General features: G+C 41.0%; 2 protein-coding genes across 2 annotated transcripts in view; both read left to right on the top strand.

Moving 5' to 3' along the window:
* The window catches only part of LOC124122722 (dual specificity protein phosphatase 18-like), a 156,014-nt gene that overhangs the window by 11,469 nt on the left and 117,149 nt on the right, over positions 1-27,396 (top strand). The window lies entirely within an intron of this gene.
* Positions 3,527-4,883, top strand: LOC124124745 (proline-rich extensin-like protein EPR1). The gene is made up of 2 exons (XM_048403419.1): positions 3,527-3,531; positions 4,445-4,883. Exons 1-2 carry the CDS (start codon positions 3,527-3,529, stop codon positions 4,881-4,883), a joined length of 444 nt encoding a protein of 147 aa, XP_048259376.1.

The raw sequence follows: 27,396 nt of genomic DNA, 5'->3' as shown, positions 1-27,396 counted from the left end.
GACTACACATTTGGAAAAGTTAAACATTATTCAGCTTTTGAAGTCAATGTACAAGATGTTCACGGCTTATCTGGGATTATATTGAGTGAAAGATATGGTGATTCACATGATTGGTGTTTGAGGAGGAGGGTGTATTGTGGGACCTTGGCAGCAAATATGTCGGTAGGGTGAGATAATCGGTGAGGTGGATCTAGGTGGGAGGGTGTTTGTGTCTGGGTGAAATTGCAGGCACTGGCAACAAATATGAAGGGAGGGAGAAATAAAAGGTGGGGTAGAACAATGTGTGAGGGTGATTGGGGGGGACTGACAACAATTATGTGGAGAGGGTGACATAATGGGTAGGGTGGGGGTGGATCTAGGCGGGAGAGTGTGTGTGTGGTCAATAGCAGCAAAGGATGATATAATGGGTGGGGTAGAGCTTGGTGAGAGGGTGTATAAGGGGGGGGGGGGGGATTGGTGTGGTATAGCAGCAAATGTGAGCAGTGTTAGAAATTGGCACTAGTCCTGTTGTCCTTACCAAACTGCCCAATATTAAAGGTATCATAAGGACTAAAAATATGCTAATTTTAAGGTTTTGCTATATGTTATCATTATAAGGGCTAGTGGACTGAAAATGTTAGTTTCTACTGCTGGTGATGGCAGGAGTATGTGTGTGTGACGGTGTACGGTGATGGCAGGAGAATGTGTGTGTGACGGTGTACGGTGATGGCAGGAGAATGTGTATGTGACGGTGTACGGTGATGGCAGGAGAGTGTTTGTGTGTGTGACAGTGTACGGTGATGGCAGGAGAGCGTGTGTGTGACAGTGTACGGTGATGGCAGGAGAGTGTTTGTGTGTGTGACAGTGTACGGTGATGGCAGGAAAGTGTGTGTGTGACGGTGTACAGTGATGGCAGGAGAATGTGTGTGTGACGGTGTGCGGTGATGGCAGGAGAATGTGTGTGTGAAGGCGTGCGGTGATGGCAGGAGAATGTGTGTGTGACGGTGTACAGTGATGGCAGGAGAATGTGTGTGTGACGGTGTACAGTGATGGCAGGAGAATGTGTGTGTGACGGTGTACGGTGATGGCAGGAGAGTGTGTGTGTGATGGCGTGCGGTGATGGCAGGAGAATGTGTGTGTGACGGTGTACAGTGATGGCAGGAGAATGTGTGTGTGACAGTGTACGGTGATGGCAGGAGAATGTGTGTGTGACGGTGTACGATGATGGCAGGAGAGTGTGTGTGTGAAGGCGTGCGGTGATGGCAGGAGAATGTGTGTGTGATGGCGTGCGGTGATGGCAGGAGAGTGTTTGTGTGTGTGACGGTGTACAGTGATGGCAGGAGAGTGTTTGTGTGTGTGACGGTGTACGGTGATGGCAGGAGAATGTGTGTGTGATGGTGTACAGTGATGGCAGGAGAGTGTGTGTGTGACGGTGTATGGTGATGGCAGGAGAATGTGTATGTGACGGTGTACGGTGATGGCAGGAGAGTGTGTGTGTGACGGTGTGCGGTGATGGCAGGAGAGTGTGTGTGTGACTGTGTACGGTGATGGCAGGAGAATGTGTGTGTGACGGTGTACAGTGATGGCAGGAGAGTGTTTGTGTGTGTGACGGTGTACGGTGATGGCAGGAGAATGTGTGTGTGACGGTGTACAGTGATGGCAGGAGAGTGTGTGTGTGATGGTGTACGGTGATGGCAGGAGAGTGTTTGTGTGTGTGACAGTGTATGGTGATGGCAGGAGAGTGTGTGTGTGACTGTGTACGGTGATGGCAGGAGAATGTGTGTGACGGTGTACGGTGATGGCAGGAGAGTGTGTGTGTGAAGGCGTGCGGTGATGGCAGGAGAATGTGTGTGTGATGGCGTGCGGTGATGGCAGGAGAGTGTTTGTGTGTGTGACGGTGTACAGTGATGGCAGGAGAGTGTTTGTGTGTGTGACGGTGTACGGTGATGGCAGGAGAATGTGTGTGTGACGGTGTACAGTGATGGCAGGAGAGTGTGTGTGTGACGGTGTATGGTGATGGCAGGAGAATGTGTATGTGACGGTGTACGGTGATGGCAGGAGAGTGTGTGTGTGACGGTGTGCGGTGATGGCAGGAGAGTGTGTGTGTGACGGTGTGCGGTGATGGCAGGAGAGTGTGTGTGTGACGGTGTACGGTGATGGCAGGAGAATGTGTGTGTGAAGGCGTGCGGTGATGGCAGGAGAATGTGTGTGTGACAGTGTACAGTGATGGCAGGAGAGTGTGTGTGTGACGGTGTACGGTGATGGCAGGAGAATGTGTGTGTGACGGTTTACGGTGATGGCAGGAGAGTGTGTGTGTGATGGTGTACGGTGATGGCAGGAGAGTGTGTGTGTGACGGTGTACGGTGATGGCAGGAGAGTGTGTGTGTGACGGTGTACGGTGATGGCAGGAGAATGTGTATGTGACGGTGTACGGTGATGGCAGGAGAGTGTGTGTGTGACGGTGTGCGGTGATGGCAGGAGAGTGTGTGTGTGACGGTGTGCGGTGATGGCAGGAGAGTGTGTGTGTGACGGTGTACGGTGATGGCAGGAGAATGTGTGTGTGAAGGCGTGCGGTGATGGCAGGAGAATGTGTGTGTGACAGTGTACAGTGATGGCAGGAGAGTGTGTGTGTGACGGTGTACGGTGATGGCAGGAGAATGTGTGTGTGACGGTTTACGGTGATGGCAGGAGAGTGTGTGTGTGATGGTGTACGGTGATGGCAGGAGAGTGTGTGTGTGACGGTGTACGGTGATGGCAGGAGAGTGTGTGTGTGACGGTGTACGGTGATGGCAGGAGAATGTGTGTGTGACGGTTTACGGTGATGGCAGGAGAGTGTGTGTGTGATGGTGTACGGTGATGGCAGGAGAGTGTTTGTGTGTGTGACAGTGTACGGTGATGGCAGGAGAATGTGTGTGTGACGGTTTACGGTGATGGCAGGAGAGTGTGTGTGTGATGGTGTACGGTGATGGCAGGAGAGTGTTTGTGTGTGTGACAGTGTACGGTGATGGCAGGAGAATGTGTGTGTGTGTGACAGTGTACAGTAATGGTTGGTGGTAGAGGGAGCAATAGTGTGTGTGTGTGTGTGTGTTTGTGTGTGTGTGTGTCTGTGTGAAAGAGAGAGAGAGAGAGTCTGTGTGTGTGTGTGTGTCTGTCTGTCTATCTGTTTGTCTGTGTGAGTGTGTTTGTGTCTGTGTGGTGTGTCTGTGTGTGTCTGTGTGTGTCTTTGTGTGTGCAAGGGTGTATCAATGGAAGCTGTCAATGAGTGCTCATTCTGTTTTAAGAGCAGAATAACATTTTTACAGTACCATGTGCAAGTATTTACTTGTACGACATGAACTGTCATTTTGTTCTTCCTCTTATCAACAACTGCAAGAGACTATACATGTACCACAGCATTTGATGAATTATTATCTAAAAATATTGGGAATGGAAATACAAGTAAATTTTAAATATTTTTCCTGATTTTTACTTTTGGTTTCAGTACTTTGACTCCAGAAAATACAAACGTCGTTCCCTCATAACTTCCATACATGGACCTAGACTAAAGATGTCGTCAGTAACATCACAGCTATAATAAACATATGACGTAGACAGAAAGTCACATCTATTTCAGGCACAACACACACAGCTCTTATACAAAGTCAGACTTGGTTTTTCACCAATTCGGCCTTCTTAAATTCAATTGCGTAGAGGCTCTTTACGAAAGTTTATGCACATAAATATATGGAGGTCAGACTTTAGAGAGAAATTAATCCATAGGACACTGAAGGAGAAGTTTGTCAGTCTCTATACCGATACAGATTCTTCGTGTACACAATCACACCTGAATATGTCACATGTGACCTCGTTATATGAATGTCAGTCGACGTCCTCATTAATCACACTACTGAAATGTATTGCATAATGTAAATATCTACATAATGGGGAAATAATTACTGCAGTATTTGCTGGAAGACGACTTGGCTCAATGCAGTACTGAACACAGTCGGATGACTCACGTCTCTATACAACACTTATACAATCTTCTCAATAGAGGATATACATAGATACATATTTGCACTAGCACCTACAATTACAAACATTCCCCATGGTTGTTTCAAACATTGCAAATATCTATTTCTGTTTATTGCTGCATGACAAATGCTACCTTAGTATATGATTGTAAATCCAAGTTAAGAAGAGGTTAGGACCAACCATTTGATGTCCCAAAAAATAAATGTCCTAGATAAAGCTGGAAAAAAACTTATGCTTCAGACTGTTGAAAAAAATAATTGAAATTTTCTGCCACAAAAAAATAAATTGTTGCAAGGAGCTTCTTAAATATATTTTTGAATTTAGGCTCATAGTTTTAACTTTAAAAAAATTAATATCTTGTTTTGCAGAAGTAGCACTAAAATATATCTAGTCCATAAAATATTCCAGGCCCCCTGCTCCCAGCCCCCTGTTCCAAGCCCCCTGTTCCCAGCCCCCTGCTCCCAGCCCCCTGTTCCAAGCCCCCTGCTCCCAGCCCCCTGTTCCAAGCCCCCTGCTCTCAGCCCCCTGCTCCCAGCCCCCTTTTCCCAGCCCCCTGCTCCCAGCCCCCTTTTCCCAGCCCCCTACTCCCATCCCCCTTTTCCCAGCCCCCTGCTCCCAGCCCCCTACTCCCATCCCCCTTTTCCCAGCCCCCTGCTCCCAGCCCCCTGTTCCAAGCCCCCTTTTCCCAGCCCCCTGCTCCCAGCCCCCTGTTCCAAGCCCCCTGCCCCCTGCTCCCAGCCCCCTGCTCCCAGCCCCCTGCTCCCAGCCCCCTGCTCCCATCCCCCTGTTCCCAGCCCCCTGCTCCCAGCCCCCTGTTCCAAGCCCCCTGCTCCCAGCCCCCTACTCCCAGTCCACTGCTCCCATCCCCCTGCTCCAAGCATGTGTTTTAGGATGTCATCTCTGGAATTCTTTTTTATATCAATATTATATTGTAAAATTTGATATGAATAAAAGATTAATTTGTTTTTTATCAGCATAAAGCAATATATCAATTGGTGCTATCAAAATCATTCAGTTTAGTAATATCAATATCTCACTGATTTCAAGTTATTGATATACATTTAAATAATAGACATTTATTACTCTTCATAATTTATATCGTATAATCCATATTGACAGTGATAAAGTATTCAGTGTAGTATACATAGCCAGGTACTCTGTTGTGGGCTTTCAGAAAGACTATGCACTGCAGCCTGGTGCTTGCATCCAGTCTAGGCCTAGATGTTGTAGAGCTGTAGATGTTCATCTCGCCATCATCATCATCATCATCATCATCATCTCGCCGTCGTCATCATCATCATCATCATCATCATTATTATTATTTTATTACCGTCATAAGATTTGAGTTAGCAGTCAAACAATGTTGAGTTTGAATGACTTGAAACTTGCTAGGACTGCAGATTGCCTGTGCAAATAGTGCCCTTTTAAATGTCAGTGCAGACTGAACTGTTAGCTCCATCAGCTTGCAATGCTTACATACTGATATTGCAGACTTGACAAGTCTGGTGTCCTGTTATTACACAGCATCACACAGTCTTTGCTATCTCATCCAATGAGTGAAGAGACTATCAACAATTGTGAAAAAACGCCACTTCACCATAATCAAGTTTATCCAAAAAAACGGTCAACAAGACTGTTTCATTATAGATCATCTTGACGACATCAGCAGGTGAATTTGTTTGAAAACTGTTACTACCAGTGTATTTGTCGATGTCATTCCAGCCGGGGCGGTTGTGTAGCCTAGTGGTTAAAGCGTTCACTCGTCACGCCAAAGACCCGGGTTCGATTCCCGACATGGGTACTTTTAAAGTGTTAAGCCCATTTCTGGTGTCCCCCACCGTGATATTGTTAGAATATTGCTAAAAGCGGCATAAAACCAATCTCACTCACTGCACCTGAATTTCTTGTTTCCTACTGATTGACAAAGCATCAAGTTGGAGACACTGGCCTAAAACTCAGGACAGTAAACATCAGCGGTGAGATCAATCATGATGAATCCATTAGCTTCGAGGGAGGCCACTCTTCAGGCTGTTGTTGTCTTCATAGCATCACTGCATTGATTGTCTGCCTGGTTAGGATGGATATGCATGTTACCAGGCCCAAATCACTACATCTCATCCCTGAACATGTATTTTAAATATGGCCACAGCTGATGTTGTCAACACCACTATAGATTTGTGACACCTTTGCCACCAATCATTATGACATCAGCACAAACATGTGTTAATGGACTGCTTTCATTTGTTTCAAAAGTATTGTTTACAACTTCCACAATCTGTTGTGCCATATTCTACTACCTTTGACTGCCATACAAAGCTATATTTTCTATGCTGTCATATACTACTCAAAAGGAGTTAGGTGAGGTGAGGTGAAATTGGGTTTAACGTCGCGTCCAAGATTATTGCACTTATATAGCGATGTGCATGCACGTGTGTGTGTGTGGCTGCTTGTACTAGTCCGGACTGATGCCGATTTATAGTGCTAGCTCACTGAGATACCATGCCGCAGTTTAACATGAATACCCCACTCAGACACAGTATATTGACTCCGAGCCGACCAGTCCTTGTTTTAGCCCCTTAATGTCGAGCGCCAGACAGGGTAACAACAAGTACCATCTTTTAAGGTCTTTTGGTATGACGCGGCTGGGGATCGAACCCCGGACCTTCCGCTCTCCGGGCGGACGCTCTACCACAAGACCACTGAGGGGGCACAAAAGGAGTTAAGGAACACCCAATTCTTTCTTTTTTGTTTGTTTGTTTGTTGTTTATAGCCGTACTCAGCAATATTCCAGCTATATAACGGCGGTTGGTTCTTTCCTAATCTTCCCAATTTGTCATGTAATGATATATACTACCCAAAAGAAATTAAAGAACACTCGATTCTTTCCTATTTCAATACTTAATCTGTCGTATGCAATAATATATACTACTCAAAAGAAGTTAAAGAACACACAATTCTTTCCTATTTTAATAGTTAATCTGTCATGGCTCATAAACAGATTAACTTAGCAATATGAAAGAATCAAGTGTTTTTTAACTTCTTTTTAGTAGTAGACAGCATGACATGAACTATAGTAATATGAAAGTAAAATATTCTTGCATATATATATATATATATATTTATGACTGTTGAGGTTGCACGGACTGCCTCCATCTTTGATGTAATATTAGATGTGATGATAGTGAGTGAGTGAGTGAGTGAATATGGGTTTACGCCACTTTTAGCAATTTTCCAGCAATATCACAGCGGGGGACACCAGTAATGGGCTTCACACATTGTATCCATGTCGGGAATTGAACCTGAGTCTTCGGCGTGACGAGCGAACGCTTTAACCACTAGGCTACCCGATTGCCCCAGATGTGAAGATGGTGAAAGTATACATAGGGTATGTGCAATGTGTAACAGCAACAGTGCTGAAGATGAATTGCATATTATCTTTGAGTGTACCGCATATATTATATACAGAGATAGATACTTACCAAAATATGATGGTATATTCACAATAACCAAATACAATAAGCTACTTTACAGCAATGATAAGCTTGTACTTACAAATTGTGCTAAACAGGCTTTATGCCTAAGAACTGTTAGAAAATACCTAATCATTCTATCGTATATAGTTATGTGTATATATTTATACTTCCATGAACTGTAATCAGGTGACATTATTGCCCAAAGAATTAATATGTACACAATTTATATATCTGCACACAGGCCAATGGCCTACACATACAAGAAATGGACTTGATTCATTGCATATAATCTTCTTGTACTTGTGGTAGTCTGTCTCCCAGACCCTAGAGAATAAATTAAAAAAGGAGTCCAATTCAAGTCTAAAATGATTTGGCAAGTCTAGATTACCTCAGCTCAAGGAAATGAAGAACTGTTCTGGGTTCCATTTGGATTGTATTATTTTTATTTTGTAGATATATATTTGTAAATAAGATAACTTTATTTATCATATAATGGGTAGGTTTCTCGGCAGGATAAAGCCAACGGATAAAAACGATATCCGTTGGGGTCATATGCGGATAGAGATGCAAATAACAAAGGTCAAGTGGGACTACTTTCACTGTTTATAAACAAACATGGCGTTGCCCTCGTCATTTGGCGATCAAGTCAGAATTAACCATCGGGAATCTGGATAAACTACAGAGATAATTGATATCATTATCAAAAAAACAGTCTAATATACTGAAAATCAGTGTCTAACTGTGACGTAGCTAAGGCATTTTATAAGTTTTGGCAACTTTGGAGATAAATTTCTAAACAATTTTACGAGGGCACGAGGCCTAGCCAAGCGGGATCAGTAGCCATATCTGTGCTTGTAGACCTCTGCGGCTTGAAACCGTCTCCACAAATTAAAATAGTTGGATTTGGCCGAAATATGTTTGAATTGTTACCTTGTTTCGTTTTGTCGCTATGTGTACATCTGACTACCCTTCTAAACGTTATGACAGGACAGACCGACTGTCAACAACGTCTGACCGTGGCCGTGATGTCTCATAGACTAGGGTTAGAGTAGCTTCCCTTTGACAAAGAGCAGTTACTCTAGCGGACAGACCGATGGATTGTTGCGAAAGGCAATTACAAACAACTGTTGTTTTGCGTATATGTTGCTTCGCCATTGTATAAGAAACAGATTTCAGTTGGAACTATATTGGCTACTGTCACTGTCCGACTGACACATCACTTACCCTGTGACGTAATAAATATTAATGCGCGCATTCCAGGAACACTCGCAATGTTTTGGTAATGTTTGTGAGAGAGGGAAAGCGATTTTAAAGCACAGAATTAAAGAATGACATTATATGATAAAGAGGTTATCATGCTTGTGTGTTTGGGGATGGTAAATATCCTGTATTAGGAATAAACACTATGAATTACAATGTTTATTCCTAATGCAGGATATTTACCATCCCCACACACACTCACGTGATAACCTCTATTTCTGGGACTGAATGTTTGTCTTCTTGTTGGGGCATGGGTAACACAGTCGTCTAAGGTGCCGCAATTTGCTGTGAGTTGCATCCTTTGGGCAGGCCAGGAACCTATGAATATGGGTTCGAAACCCGGTTCACCCAACAATGTTTCTAGGTTTGTCAGCACCATAACCGAACTCGTGGGTTTCACCGAAGTGGTAAATGTCTGAGACCTGCATCACTTCGGGCTTTCCTCCCACATTAAGCTGACACACCGTGCTATAAGTGGAATACTGTTCAAAGCGGCGTTAAACCCAACTCACTCACTCACTCTTGTACTTGTGGTTATTACAGGGACAAACACCCCCAAGTATCCAAGGCTGGGATTTGGTGGTTCCAGTGTTTGACCTGACTCATTTTGCATACCTAATTGAAATTCCTTAGATGTTGGTTTCATGATTTGTGTTAAATACTCATAAGGGATCTGACAAGAAAATAAACGAATTACTTCAAGCTGTGGTGATATCCAGGCTGTAATGACAGCATAATTAAGACCTCTAAATACATCATTCTATTTTTCTTCTTCTGAAAACCATATTCTTTTTTGGGTAATTTGATGTTAATTAAGGCACAGATGATCATATTTAACTGTCTCCACATGCCTCTTTACCAAACTTCTAAAAACAGAAAGAATGATAAACAGCATGAACCTTAAATCACATCAAGGCAGTATGGTTTATATTAATGAGTACATCAAAGAAAAGTGTTTTTTTGTATTATCTTGTAAAATAAATTTCAGTTCCCACTTTGGGTGAAAAGAAGAAAACACAATCAATTTGTTATATCTAAAAGATGAAATCATAAAAATGTGAAAAAAGATTTGATTGTACTGATATTACAAAATTAGCCCATGGTGTCGAACAAAAGGAATTCTATATTAACATTTTTAAAATTCCGCCTAAAACACAATTACGCATGATGAATTTATCCATTTTCATTAATCCAGCTTTCAAGCAAAGCACACTTGTCATTAATCATGATGGGTGTCATAGACGACGTAAAAATATGACAGTGATCAAAATTATTTTAACTCAAAATCGTGACATGAAAATAACAAAACAAAAGTGAAGCCCCAGATGTATAATATCAAAGGCATGAGTTGAGGGAGACTTCAGGAGGTTATTGACGACTGGTTGAAGGCTAGGGCGGGGTGGCTGATGCTATCCATTACCAGTGACATTAACTACATAACAAAGGAGTCTCACTTCACATCATGACATGATTAATAAACTTTAAAATCATTATATAAAAGTAAGATTAATTGTCACTATAAACTTGAGTCAGTAATCTAAGGCCTCAATAAATTGATTATTTGATTTCTATGTTTTTCAAAGTTTTTCAAATGCTTTCACTTTCATCTTAATCGGATCTTATTTCGTGACTGCGTTGTCCATTGTCTATTGGTTGTTCATCTGTTTGGTAGAGAAGATTTTATGGCTTCTCTGAAACAATAAGCAATGAAGCTGAACCTTATCGATGTCAAACACCACACACATCACATTATGATTTTCATCGCTGTTTTGCCTTTTGTGTTCAATGGAATCGGTTTCTGCAGATGGTCAAGACAAGTTGTTCTCTGGCATTCATGTTTTATATTTCATAAAAGAGAAAGATTTGGGTGTTTTTGTTTAATTGTGGACCTCATCTCCAGAGAAGCCATATGGCACAGGGAGATCAATATTTCAGTGGCATGTTCGTGCTGCATTCAATATGCTCTGTTAGGGGTTCCTGAAGTTCCTGTGTGGAGTTTAGAGTACAGGTAACTTTGGTGCACATTAAATGATAAGTCGCAACTGGTGGTGAGCATAAATGAATGAAGTTTTATTGTGTTGTGTTGAGCTCAACATACCTTCTAAACAATTCACTAGATGAGTGAGTGAGTGAGTGAGTATGGTTTTACACTGCCTTCAGCAATATTCCACCAATATCCCGGCGGGGGACACCAGAAATGGGCTTCACGCATTGTACCCATGTCGGGAATGGAACCCGGGTCTTCGGCATGACGAGGGAACGCTTTTACCACTAGGCTACCCGACCGCCCAATTCACTAGATGAATTCTGTCTCTACATTATGCAACTCAGATGCCATAGACTAAAAAATGTTCTTTTGGTCTTGCAACTTTAAGGCTTTATGAAACCAAACTATGAGCAATTACATATGATGTGCTCCATTATATTTGTTTGTTTGTTTGTTGTTTAATGATGCACTCAGCAATATTCCAGCTATATAATGGCGGTCCATAAATAATCGCATCTGGATCAGAAAATCCAGTGATTGATATCATGAGCATCAATCTATGCAAACGGGATACAAATACATGCATCAACCAAGTCAGTGAGCCTGACCACCTGATTCCGTTAGTCACCTTTTATGGCAAGCATGGGTTGCTGAAGATCTATTCTAACCTGGATCTTCATACATCAAATCATATTTAGACATATCTCGGGCTGTCAATGTCTGTACTTCTGAACACGGAAATACGCACCAATATAGGTGTTTACCTGTCAGAGTCGTTAACACACCTGTCTCCACCTGTCTTGGAGGACAGGGGGAGCTGTTTCAGTGTTCAAAGTTGACAGATCATCACTCCTCTCCACAGACACACAAGAAAACCTACGTTTTGCAGAGTGCAGTGAGTGAATGTGCGAGTTCAGTTTTAGCCGCTTTTAGCATTATTCCAGCAATATCTTGGCGGGGGACACCAGAAATGGTCTTCACATATAGTACCTATGTTGGGAATTGAACCCAGACCTTTGGCGTGACGAGTATACGCTTTAACAACTAGGCTACCTCATCGCCCCTTGCAGAGTGCAACTGTTGAGTTAAACCTTCTTTTTTAAAGTGCTTCACACTGCCGAGGAATATAATTGATTATTTAATTAGAAAAAAACCAAACACACTTTTTTTTTATTCCTCATGCTTTGAACTCAGATTAATTTGACACTGGAAATTTAACTTAATTACCTACCATCTTGGTGCAACTGGTCATCCTTGCTTAACCAAAACAATGTAGTGTCCTCGATGACTGTTGCAAATCATTGGTGTAGTTGTGAATTGAATTTTAAACGCAAGTCAGCGGTTTTCAAGTTTATATCCCAGTTACCTGTAATGTTTGAATATTGGCCTCGTAAACCAGTGACTGATAGCTGGCGCACAGATCCAGTCACAATGACACACTGATAGGCTATGCATTTAAAACACCTGATCCTCTGTTTCATCTGCCCTAAGACTGGCATGGGGTGCTGGGGAAAACTGGACGGTTTTATTGATTTATTGTTGAGATATCATGCGGCAGTTTTAACCCTACTCAGCCCCATTCCTTGTTTTATCCCCCTTATGCTGTGCACCAGTGAGTGAGTGAGTGAGTGAGTGAGTGAGTGTGTGAGTGAGTGAGTGAGTGAGTGAGTGAGTGAGTGAGTGAGTGAGTGAGTGAGTGAGTGAGTGAGTATGGTTTTACGTCGCTTTTAGCAATATCCCAGCAATATTACGGCAGGGGACACCAGAAATGGCCTTCAGACATGGACCAATGTCGGGAATCGAAACCTGGGTCTTCGGCGTGACAAGCAAACGCTTTAACCACTAGGCTACCAGACCGCCCCTGCTGTGCACCAGGCATAGTGTGGTATGACATGGCTGGGACTGAACACCCCCTCCACCACCACCTTCCGTTCTCTGGGCAGACACTTTATCCACTGGACCACGGAGGCGGTCAATTGGTGAGATTTGCAGGTGTAAACAACAGAATAACAACTCTTAACCACTACAGTTTTCTTAAAACATCTGCTCATAAATAAGACAAAGTCAGAAATTCTAATTTTATATCCTGTTCACAAATTTAGAATTTTATGTTCATATAAAGTTTGCACTCTGTGATGTTCTGACAAGAATAAAAACCTGCCTGGAACCTGAAGGCTACAAAGATGAACTGATAACCTCCCCTTCTGACATGGAAACTTCCACGGGTTTAATCTGACAGTTGGGAATTTGTGTGGGGCTAATACAGTCATAAAACTGATAACTTGTTCATTAGGTGTTACAGTCAGTAGACTGATGATTCGTTCATGGTGTTTGCACTGATGTTACAGTCAGTAGTCTAATGATTTGTTCATGGTGTTGGCACTGATGTTACAGTCAGTAGTCTAATGATTTGTCCATGGTGTTTGCACTGATGTTACAGTCAGTAGTCTAATGATTCGTTCATAGTGTTTGCACTGATGTTACAGTCAGCAGTCTAATGATTCGTTCATGGTGTTTGCACTGATGTTACAGTCAGTAGTCTAATGATTCGTCCATGGTGTTTGCACTGATGTTACAGTCAGTAGTCTAATGATTTGTTCATGGTGTTGGCACTGATGTTACAGTCAGCAGTCTAATGATTCGTTCATGGTGTTTGCACTGATGTTACCGTCAGCAGTCTAATGATTCGTCCATGGTGTTTGCACTGATGTTACAGTTAGCAGTCTAATGATTCGTTCATGGTGTTTGCACTGATGTTACAGTCAGTAGTCTAATGATTCGTTCATGGTCATTGCACTGATGTTACAGTCAGTAGTCTAATGATTCGTCCATGGTGTTTGCACTGATGTTACAGTCAGCAGTCTAATGATTCGTTCATGGTGTTTGCACTGATGTTACAGTCAGTAGTCTAATGATTCGTTCATGGTGTTTGCACTGATGTTACAGTCAGCAGTCTAATGATTCGTCAATGGTGTTTGCACTGATGTTACAGTCAGTAGTCTAATGATTCGTCCATGGTGTTTGCACTGATGTTACAGTCAGTAGTCTAATGATTCGTCCATGGTGTTTGCACTGATGTTACAGTCAGCAGTCTAATGATTCGTCCATGGTGTTTGCACTGATGTTACAGTCAGTAGTCTAATGATTCGTCCATGGTGTTTGCACTGATGTTACAGTCAGTAGTCTAATGATTCGTCCATGGTGTTTGCACTGATGTTACAGTCAGTAGTCTAATGATTCGTCCATGGTGTTTGCACTGATGTTACAGTCAGTAGTCTAATGATTTGTTCATGGTGTTTGCACTGATGTTACAGTCAGCAGTCTAATGATTCGTTCATGGTGTTTGCACTGATGTTACAGTCAGTAGTCTAATGATTCGTCCATGGTGTTTGCACTGATGTTACAGTCAGCAGTCTAATGATTCGTCCATGGTGTTTGCACTGATGTTACAGTCAGCAGTCTAATGATTCGTCCATGGTGTTGGCACTGATGTAACAGTAAGTAAAACAGTATTTGACCTCATGATGTGGTGATAATCACCACTAGTGAGTGTTGGTTTGAGGGCTTTTGTTTATCTCTACCCATCTGTCTGTTCTCAGTCAAGGTGTGCCTGGGCATGGACTGCCCCTGTTATATTCCACTTCACTGTCATCTTAACCAAAATATTTCTATTTCTATTTCTATGTACAGTATCACATGCCACCCATATCTGTTTATATAAAATATTGCTGTAATGAATAAAATATTTAAAAAATAAAAATAATAAATTAAGAAAAATAATAAAACATTCTATATGAAAATCTTTAGCAAATAAAAGAATGAGTGCATATGTTTACATTTTTCAGTCAGCAATGTTACAGCTTTACTATGGCCTGAATTCGAAACTTTCCTGTGGGGATTCTGGGTTAGAATTTGTTCCCCAGCATATACTTGTATATGTTTGAGTAAAGATAAAGCTTCAGTCAACTTCAGTGAACGCATGATCTGATTGTTTGATACATGTATCTAAATAGTTTTAACCAGGGCTGCGGTAAAACAATTACCAATCAGACATTTTGTTCCCTACTCTTGAGACCTACAGTGGGTACCCGGGTAGGGTCGGGTAATAGGGGGTCGGGTACCTGGGTAGTAAATTTGGACTTGTCCCAGTCCGACTAGAAAGCAAAATCTATATCACTTGACAGATATACATCAATACCCAATGAACTCACCACACCCCTGAACAAGTAACTGAGAATTCTGAATTAATGGATTCACAGTTAAACATTTTATATTTATCTTCCAAAATCTAAAAATTAATAAAAACTAATATACTACCCAAAGAAAGTTAAAGAACACGCCTTTTTACATATGACTATATTTAATCTGTCATTAACTACTCTTGAGTAGGATATATGTCTGTGGTTGCTAATGGTGTTAGTTTTCACAGGTTTCAATACGCTACATAAACCCATTTAATCCCATTACATAGGAATTCACAACATACACCCACTGACCTGTGCACTGACCAGTACATATGGCCTGAGGACCCAATCATCTGATCACCAGCTTACTGACCTCAGATGAAGTATATACAAGGATTTATCAATGACACAACACCCACAACACTTGTCAGATACACATCTATATGTCACTGGTAGCAACCAGGGTTACAGAGTGCTACCTTTTTCAAGTTCAACTTCAAAATGAATAAGTATGTTTGTCGTAAGAGGCGACTGACGGGATCAGGTGGTCAGGCTCGCTGACTTGGTTGGATGCATGTCATCATATCCAAATTGCATTGATCGATGCTCATGATATCAATCACTGGACTGCCTGGTCCAGACACAATTATTTACAGACCGCAGTCATACAGCTGGAATATTGCTGAGTGTGGCAAACAAACAAACAAATATTGCTCAGCAAGGCATTAAACAACAAACAAACTTGATCTTGACATTCACAAAACTTTTATTAAACTCAAATACATGACACTTTTTTTATGGATATCAACTTCTTTTTATTCGTTGTACCTTTGTTAGAGCTACTTCTTGCCAATCTCATTAAAATCAGATCTTAGTTCTCGCTGCCGCTAAACAAAGATCTGAGGACATCCCATTACAGGTCACGTCAGACCGACCTTGCGCGAACTTTGACCGACCGATAGAAGGACTGACAAGAAGTCGACATTAGCCAATCAGAAGGCAGCTTTCTCGTGCTTTACGGCACTAAGTTCAAATAGGCCTCTAGGCTTCGAAACATATTTTGACAAATTCTCGATTACAAATTTGAAACCTGAACAAAAGAATATTCTGGAATGGCTAATAGATGGTCTATATTGTATGGATTCAGTCGTTAAACCCATAACTATCGTTCGGAATACCCCGTGTTAAAGTTTTCGAGTTTGCATTATCAGAATTCACATTCCGAATGTCACTTTCATGATCTGGTAAGGGACGCTCTGATAGGTCGGATGAAAGGTCGTTCTGACGTGACCCCTAATGGGATGTCCTCAGATCTTTGTTTGGCGGTAGCGAGAACTAAGATCTGATTTTAATGAGATTGACTTCTTGCTCCTTTACCATTCGCCTGATGAAGGAGCAAGAAGTAGCTCGGAAACGTCGTACAAAGAATAAAAGAAGTTGCTATCCATAAAAAATGTCTTGTATTCATGTTCTTCCAACTTAAAAAAATGCCTATCAAAGACTTTAAATACATAAAGATGTCACTGTAAAAATACCAAACATCCTGTACTTTAACCAGTGTCAGCAAGTAGCTTTCCTGCCAAACCAATCAACCAAAGAGCTTCATGCCACACCAGCATTTAGTTTCCCCTACTATATCTTTAACCAAATGGCTTTATGTCATATTAGCCTTTATTTACCCCACTAAAACATCAACCAAATAGCTTTATGTCATATAAGCCATTATTTTCCCCACTAAAACATCAACCAAATAGACTTATGTCATATTAGCCTTTATTTTCCCCACTAAAACATCAACCAAATAGCTTTGTCATATTAGCCTTTATTTTCCCCACTAAATCATCAACCAAATATCTTTATGTCATATCAGCCTTTATTTTCCCCACTAAAACATCAACCAAATAGCTTTGTCATATTAGCCTTTATTTTCCCCACTAAATCATCAACCAAATATCTTTATGTCATATCAGCCTTTATTTTCCCAACTAAAGCATCAACCAAATAGCTTTATGCCATATTAGCCTTTATTTCCCCACTAAAACATCAACCAAATAGCTTTATGTCATATTAGCCTTTCTTTTCCCCACTAAAACATCAACCAAATAGCTTTATGTCATATTAGCCTTTATTTCCCCACTAAAACATCAACCAAATAGCTTTATGTCATATTAGTCTTTATTTTCCCCACTAAAACATCAACCAAATAGACTTATGTCATATTAGCCTTTATTTTCCCCACTAAAACATCATCCAAATAGCTTTATGTCATATTAGTCTTTATTTTCCCCACTAAAACATCAACCAAATAGCTTTATGTAATATAAGCCTTTATTTTCCCCACTAAAACATCAACCAAATAGCTTTATGTCATATTAGCCTTTATTTTCCCCACTAAGCATCATCCAAATAGCTTTATGTCATATTAGCCTTTATTTCTCCACTAAAACATCAACCAAATAGCTTTATGTCATATAAAATCTCTTATCTACATGCTGATCTACAAACATTAACCTTTATTTCAACCAAACCAAATTAATTGGTTAGTAAAAAATAATAAATCATAGAGAGAAACAGGTTTGGTCAAATCTGCATGTTTGCTGATTGGCCTTGAACCTATTACCTAAGACCAGGTCTTACATAGTAGCATATTTATAGCTCTGATCACGTAACTCTCATCAATATCACCTTATGGCTATTTGTGGTCCATCACACCTTCAAGTGTAGGAAGAGATCATATCATATGAAGACAAGCAAAATGTGTGAAGCACAATGACATTGTATTGCACCATTTGTCTAAGTATGGACCTGATACAATTTACTGTGGTAATATTATTCATATTGCCACTGACCACTGGGCAGTATGCTCATGGCTGTAGTCTGGTGCCTAGTCTGGCAGTGATTGTATTGCATGTTAAAACATAAAAGAGAACCTTATTCTATTCTAATAATAAATTCTAACATTTTAGTGATAGATCCAATGAAATCATATATATCATTGAATTTTCTGTTCCTTTTGATACTAATGTGTAAGATTGAGGAAAAACATGGCAAATATGGAGACCTCGCTTTCGAAATGTCACGCTTGCATCCCAAGTACCAAGTTGTTCGACTCCCCATTGTTCTTGGTGCCTTAGGTTTTCTACCTCCCAATCTGTTGACATAATAATAATAATAATAATAATAATAATAATAATAATAATAATAATAATTTCTTAGATTTTGTTGTAACGGCTGAAAAACAAAATGATGAAAATAATAACTGTTTTCTAACATATAGTTGGACCATTTGGGGAATATAATCTTATCATCATAAACCAGATGCAGGTGTGCAGGAAAGGCCAAAATCAATCTCAATTCCCAGATCAAGAATTCTCTGATACATCTCCATGATAATGACATTTAAATCTCAATGCAGCTATTCTACTTTCACAAAAAAAATTAAATGTGATTGAGTCATTACACCAGGAACATTTTAGGCGATCAAATATTAATGGCAGCAGTTATGTAATGGTCATAGGTGCCAAATCTCATCAATATTTCACCATCCTCAGCCGGCCTGGCAACTTGTGGCCTGGCGCTGATAGTATTCCAAGCCAACACACGTGCCCAGCACTATCATCTGTCTCCTTATCTGCTCCATTAGACGAAACTCCCAACATCCAGTCGTTTTATTTAAACACTTTCACATTGCTCCCTCTGGGGACTAATTCCTTTTCTGGAAACTATTTCCAGTGCTTTTCATGTAACCTTTATTCTATAATTATAGAGAGTCTCCTAAATCCAGAGTCATGATGAATAATTCAGCGCTTCTTGATGCTCTCTGCTACTAATTCATATCCTTAAAATATATCTTTGAAGTTGAATTATCCAGAAAGTCAAAAGTCTTCCAAAGACACTGAATATTGCATGCATTTTGTTTTTCTTTGAAGAAATTTAAAGGACATTTTGAACTAATTAAGAAACATAATTCGAAAATACATATTAGCCAAGAACATGGAGTCAAGAAATAGGTTATGACAATATATTCTCCAATAATTTCTGGCTTATTTTAAGTAAGGCCACACTTACTGTATTCGGCGTAATAAGCGCCCACGGCAATATTTGCTAAGATAAATGCAAAACATATTTTGCAGTCAATTCTTATAAATAAATTAGTCAACAATAATAACTTCACAGAATGCTTTATTACTCATGAACACAAATAAAATCGTAGACAACAATACAAAATCAGTGCAATAGCACAATAAAGCCCCACTCACTCTATAACAGCCCATAAGGAAACAGTAAGTCTGCTTATAAGTGGGTGTGGACTAATTTTTTTCAGTTTATAGAGGCATAAACAAGAAAAGAATTGCTTGGTGAACCAATCAAATGCCATGTAATTACTTGCAATCTATTTATTCTATTTTGTACACCACTTAACCTGTGTGAACAGGAACTTGATGACACAGAACAGGGAAAACATGACAGATTTAGTAGTACTAAAGATATAGTAGCAGATCTTATTCTCTAAATATTTCCTCAATGTTGATAAGGAAGGATTAAACAGATTGATTGAATTTCCCATAACTATCAAAATAAATCATATTATTATCGATAACTAAAAGTGACATTTACACACTAATTTTGTTTGGGATCTTTCTAAATAAATGTAAGGCAGTATTAATTAATCAAATCATCAGTAGTCACTCATTGTAGTACTGGACAAGAGGTTTGTTGGTTGTACTAGACAAGATGGCTACATATACACTTGGTGGTTGTACTGGACAAGATGGTGACACATACACTTGTTGGTTGTACTAGACAAGATGGCTACATATACACTTGGTGGTTGTACTGGACAAGATGGCTACACATACACTTGTTGGTTGTACTGGACAAGATGGTTACAGATACACCTGTTGGTTGTACTGGACAAGATGGTGACACATACACTTGGTGGTTGTACTGGACAAGATGGCTACACATACACTTGTTGGTTGTACTGGACAAGATGGCTACACATACACTTGTTGGTTGTACTGGACAAGATGGCTACACATACACTTGGTGGTTGTACTGGACAAGATGGCTACACATACACTTGTTGGTTGTACTGGACAAGATGGCTACACATACACTTGTTGGTTGTACTGGACAAGATGGCTACATATACACTTGTTGGTTGTACTGGACAAGATGGTGACACATACACTTGTTGGTTGTACTGGACAAGATGGTGAAATATACACTTGTTGGTTGTACTGGACAAGATGGCTACACATACACCTGTGGGTTGTACTGGACAAGATGGCTACATATACACTTGTTGGTTGTACTGGACAGGATGGCTACACATACACTTGTTGGTTGTACTGGACAAGATGGCTACATATACACTTGTTGGTTGTACTGGACAGCATGGCTACACATACACTTGTTGGTTGTACTGGACAAGATGGTTACACATACACTTGTTGGTTGTACTAGACAAGATGGTGACACATACACTTGTTGGTTGTACTGGACAGGATGGCTACACATACACTTGTTGGTTGTACTGGACAGGATGGCTACACATACACTTGTTGGTTGTACTGGACAAGATGGTTACACATACACTTGTTGGTTGTACTGGACAAGATGGTTACAGATACACCTGTTGGTTGTACTGGACAAGATGGTGACACATACACTTGTTGGTTGTACTGGACAAGATGGTTACACATACACATGTTGGTTGTACTGGACAGGATGGCTACACATACACTTGTTGGTTGTACTGGACAGGATGGCTACACATACACTTGTTGGTTGTACTGGACAAGATGGTTACAGATACACCTGTTGGTTGTACTGGACAAGATGGTGACACATACACTTGTTGGTTGTACTGGACAAGATGGTTACACATACACATGTTGGTTGTACTGGACAGGATGGCTACACATACACATGTTGGTTGTACTGGACAAGATGGTTACACATACACTTGTTGGTTGTACTGGACAAGATGGCTACACATACACTTGTTGGTTGTACTAGACAAGATGGCTACACATACACTTGTTGGTTGTACTGGACAGGATGGCTACACATACACTTGTTGGTTGTACTGGACAAGATGGTTACACATACACATGTTGGTTGTACTGGACAAGATGGTTACACATACACTTGTTGGTTGTACTGGACAAGATGGCTACACATACACTTGTTGGTTGTACTAGACAAGATGGCTACACATACACTTGTTGGTTGTACTGGACAGGATGGCTACACATACACTTGTTGGTTGTACTGGACAAGATGGTTACACATACACTTGTTGGTTGTACTGGACAAGATGGCTACACATACACTTGTTGGTTGTACTGGACAAGATGGTGACATATACACTTGTTGGTTAATTGGACAAGATGGTTACACATACACATGTTGGTTGTACTGGACAAGATGGTGACATATACACTTGTTGGTTAATTGGACAAGATGGCTACACATACACCTGTGGGTTGTACTGGACAAGATGGCTACATATACACTTGTTGGTTGTACTGGACAAGATGGCTACACATACACATGTTGGTTGTACTGGACAAGATGGTTACACATACACTTGTTGGTTAATTGGACAAGATGGTTACACATACACTTGTTGGTTGTACTGGACAAGATGGTTACACATACACTTGTTGGTTGTTCTGGACAAGATGGTTACACATACACTTGTTGGTTGTACTGGACAGGATGGCTACACATACACTTGTTGGTTGTTCTGGACAAGATGGCTACACATACACTTGTTGGTTGTTCTGGACAAGATGGTTACACATACACTTGTTGGTTGTACTGGACAAGATGGTGACACATACACTTGTTGGTTGTACTGGACAAGATGGCTACACATACACTTGTTGGTTGTACTGGACAAGATGGCTACACATACACTTGTTGGTTGTACTGGACAAGATGGTGAAATATACACTTGTTGGTTAATTGGACAAGATGGCTACACATACACTTGTTGGTTGTACTGGACAAGATGGCTACACATACACCTGTTGGTTGTACTGGACAAGATGGTTACACATACACTTGTTGGTTGTACTGGACAAGATGGCTACACATACACTTGTTGGTTGTACTAGACAAGATGGTTACAGATACACCTGTTGGTTGTACTGGACAAGATGGTTACACATACACTTGTTGGTTGTACTAGACAAGATGGTTACACATACACCTGTTGGTTGTACTAGACAAGATGGTTACAGATACACCTGTTGGTTGTACTGGACAAGATGGTTACACATACACCTGTAGGTTGTACTAGACAAGATGGTTACAGATACACCTGTTGGTTGTACTGGACAAGATGGTTACACATACACTTGTTTGTTGTACTAGACAAGATGGCTACACATACACCTGTTGGTTGTACTGGACAAGATGGCTACACATACACTTGTTGGTTGTACTAGACAAGATGGTTACAGATACACCTGTTGGTTGTACTAGACAAGATGGTTACAGATACACCTGTTGGTTGTACTGGACAAGATGGTTACACATACACTTGTTGGTTGTACTAGACAAGATGGCTACACATACACCTGTTGGTTGTACTGGACAAGATGGCTACACATACACTTGTTGGTTGTACTAGACAAGATGGTTACAGATACACCTGTTGGTTGTACTGGACAAGATGGTTACACATACACTTGTTGGTTGTACTAGACAAGATGGCTACACATACACTTGTTGGTTGTACTGGACAAGATGGTGACACATACACTTGTTGGTTGTACTGGACAAGATGGCTACACATACACTTGTTGGTTGTACTGGACAGGATGGTGACACATACACTTGTTGGTTGTACTGGACAAGATGGTGACACATACACTTGTTGGTTGTACTAGACAAGATGGCTACACATACACTTGTTGGTTGTACTGGACAAGATGGTTACACATACACTTGTTGGTTGTACTGGACAGGATGGTGACACATACACTTGTTGGTTGTTCTGGACAAGATGGTGAAATATACACTTGTTGGTTAATTGGACAAGATGGCTACACATACACTTGTTGGTTGTACTGGACAAGATGGCTACACATACACCTGTTGGTTGTACTGGACAAGATGGTTACACATACACTTGTTGGTTGTACTGGACAAGATGGCTACACATACACTTGTTGGTTGTACTAGACAAGATGGTTACAGATACACCTGTTGGTTGTACTGGACAAGATGGTTACACATACACTTGTTGGTTGTACTAGACAAGATGGTTACACATACACCTGTTGGTTGTACTAGACAAGATGGTTACAGATACACCTGTTGGTTGTACTGGACAAGATGGTTACACATACACCTGTAGGTTGTACTAGACAAGATGGTTACAGATACACCTGTTGGTTGTACTGGACAAGATGGTTACACATACACTTGTTTGTTGTACTAGACAAGATGGCTACACATACACCTGTTGGTTGTACTGGACAAGATGGCTACACATACACTTGTTGGTTGTACTAGACAAGATGGTTACAGATACACCTGTTGGTTGTACTAGACAAGATGGTTACAGATACACCTGTTGGTTGTACTGGACAAGATGGTTACACATACACTTGTTGGTTGTACTAGACAAGATGGCTACACATACACCTGTTGGTTGTACTGGACAAGATGGCTACACATACACTTGTTGGTTGTACTAGACAAGATGGTTACAGATACACCTGTTGGTTGTACTGGACAAGATGGTTACACATACACTTGTTGGTTGTACTAGACAAGATGGCTACACATACACTTGTTGGTTGTACTGGACAAGATGGTGACACATACACTTGTTGGTTGTACTGGACAAGATGGCTACACATACACTTGTTGGTTGTACTGGACAGGATGGTGACACATACACTTGTTGGTTGTACTGGACAAGATGGTGACACATACACTTGTTGGTTGTACTAGACAAGATGGCTACACATACACTTGTTGGTTGTACTGGACAAGATGGTTACACATACACTTGTTGGTTGTACTGGACAGGATGGTGACACATACACTTGTTGGTTGTACTGGACAAGATGGTGACACATACACCTGTGGGTTGTACTGGATAAGATGGCTACACATACACTTGTTGGTTGTACTGGACAGGATGGCTACACATACACTTGTTGGTTGTACTGGACAAGATGGCTACACATACACTTGTTGGTTGTACTGGACAGGATGGCTACACATACACTTGTTGGTTGTACTGGACAAGATGGTGAAATATACACTTTTTGGTTAATTGGACAAGATGGCTACACATACACTTGTTGGTTGTACTGGACAAGATGGCTACACATACACTTGTTGGTTGTACTGGACAAGATGGCTACACATACACTTGTTGGTTGTACTGGACAAGATGGTGAAATATACACTTGTTGGTTAATTGGACAAGATGGTTACACATACACATGTTGGTTGTACTGGACAAGATGGCTACACATACACTTGTTGGTTGTACTTGACAAGATGGTGATACATACACTTGTTGGTTGTACTGGACAAGATGGTTACACATACACATGTTGGTTGTACTGGACAAGATGGCTACACATACACCTGTTGGTTGTACTCGACAAGATGGCTACACATACACTTGTTGGTTGTTCTGGACAAGATGGTTACACATACACTTGTTGGTTGTACTGGACAAGATGGCTACACATACACTTGTTGGTTGTACTTGACAAGATGGCTACACATACACTTGTTGGTTGTACTTGACAAGATGGCTACACATACACTTGTTGGTTGTACTGGACAAGATGGCTACACATACACTTGTTGGTTGTACTAGACAAGATGGCTACACATACACTTGTTGGTTGTACTGGACAGGATGGCTACACATACATTTGTTGGTTGTTCTGGACAAGATGGTTACACATAGCTTGTTGGTTGTACTGGACAAGATGGCTACACATACACTTGTTGGTTGTACTGGACAAGATGGCTACACATACACTTGTTGGTTGTACTGGACAAGATGGTGACACATACACTTGTTGGTTGTACTGGACAAGATGGCTACACATACACTTGTTGGTTGTACTGGACAGGATGGTGACACATACACTTGTTGGTTGTACTGGACAAGATGGCTACACATACACTTGTTGGTTGTACTAGACAAGATGGCTACACATACACTTGTTGGTTGTACTGGACAAGATGGTGACACATACACTTGTTGGTTGTACTGGACAAGATGGCTACACATACACTTGTTGGTTGTACTGGACAGGATGGCTACACATACACTTGTTGGTTGTACTGGACAAGATGGTGACACATACACTTGTTGGTTGTACTAGACAAGATGGCTACACATACACTTGTTGGTTGTACTGGACAAGATGGTTACACATACACTTGTTGGTTGTACTGGACAGGATGGTGACACATACACTTGTTGGTTGTTCTGGACAAGATGGTGAAATATACACTTGTTGGTTAATTGGACAAGATGGCTACACATACACTTGTTGGTTGTACTGGACAAGATGGCTACACATACACCTGTTGGTTGTACTGGACAAGATGGTTACACATACACTTGTTGGTTGTACTGGACAAGATGGCTACACATACACTTGTTGGTTGTACTAGACAAGATGGTTACAGATACACCTGTTGGTTGTACTGGACAAGATGGTTACACATACACTTGTTGGTTGTACTAGACAAGATGGTTACACATACACCTGTTGGTTGTACTAGACAAGATGGTTACAGATACACCTGTTGGTTGTACTGGACAAGATGGTTACACATACACCTGTAGGTTGTACTAGACAAGATGGTTACAGATACACCTGTTGGTTGTACTGGACAAGATGGTTACACATACACTTGTTTGTTGTACTAGACAAGATGGCTACACATACACCTGTTGGTTGTACTGGACAAGATGGCTACACATACACTTGTTGGTTGTACTAGACAAGATGGTTACAGATACACCTGTTGGTTGTACTAGACAAGATGGTTACAGATACACCTGTTGGTTGTACTGGACAAGATGGTTACACATACACTTGTTGGTTGTACTAGACAAGATGGCTACACATACACCTGTTGGTTGTACTGGACAAGATGGCTACACATACACTTGTTGGTTGTACTAGACAAGATGGTTACAGATACACCTGTTGGTTGTACTGGACAAGATGGTTACACATACACTTGTTGGTTGTACTAGACAAGATGGCTACACATACACTTGTTGGTTGTACTGGACAAGATGGTGACACATACACTTGTTGGTTGTACTGGACAAGATGGCTACACATACACTTGTTGGTTGTACTGGACAGGATGGTGACACATACACTTGTTGGTTGTACTGGACAAGATGGTGACACATACACTTGTTGGTTGTACTAGACAAGATGGCTACACATACACTTGTTGGTTGTACTGGACAAGATGGTTACACATACACTTGTTGGTTGTACTGGACAGGATGGTGACACATACACTTGTTGGTTGTACTGGACAAGATGGTGACACATACACCTGTGGGTTGTACTGGATAAGATGGCTACACATACACTTGTTGGTTGTACTGGACAGGATGGCTACACATACACTTGTTGGTTGTACTGGACAAGATGGCTACACATACACTTGTTGGTTGTACTGGACAGGATGGCTACACATACACTTGTTGGTTGTACTGGACAAGATGGTGAAATATACACTTTTTGGTTAATTGGACAAGATGGCTACACATACACTTGTTGGTTGTACTGGACAAGATGGCTACACATACACTTGTTGGTTGTACTGGACAAGATGGCTACACATACACTTGTTGGTTGTACTGGACAAGATGGTGAAATATACACTTGTTGGTTAATTGGACAAGATGGTTACACATACACATGTTGGTTGTACTGGACAAGATGGCTACACATACACTTGTTGGTTGTACTTGACAAGATGGTGATACATACACTTGTTGGTTGTACTGGACAAGATGGTTACACATACACATGTTGGTTGTACTGGACAAGATGGCTACACATACACCTGTTGGTTGTACTCGACAAGATGGCTACACATACACTTGTTGGTTGTTCTGGACAAGATGGTTACACATACACTTGTTGGTTGTACTGGACAAGATGGCTACACATACACTTGTTGGTTGTACTTGACAAGATGGCTACACATACACTTGTTGGTTGTACTTGACAAGATGGCTACACATACACTTGTTGGTTGTACTGGACAAGATGGCTACACATACACTTGTTGGTTGTACTAGACAAGATGGCTACACATACACTTGTTGGTTGTACTGGACAGGATGGCTACACATACATTTGTTGGTTGTTCTGGACAAGATGGTTACACATAGCTTGTTGGTTGTACTGGACAAGATGGCTACACATACACTTGTTGGTTGTACTGGACAAGATGGCTA

This window comes from Haliotis rufescens, unplaced genomic scaffold, assembly GCF_023055435.1.
Source record: "Haliotis rufescens isolate VD_foot unplaced genomic scaffold, xgHalRufe1.0.p SCAF_3, whole genome shotgun sequence".
NCBI lineage: Eukaryota > Metazoa > Mollusca > Gastropoda > Lepetellida > Haliotidae > Haliotis > Haliotis rufescens.
The sequence above is the reverse complement of the archived record's forward strand: the minus strand, read 5'-3'. Positions and strand labels throughout refer to the sequence as shown.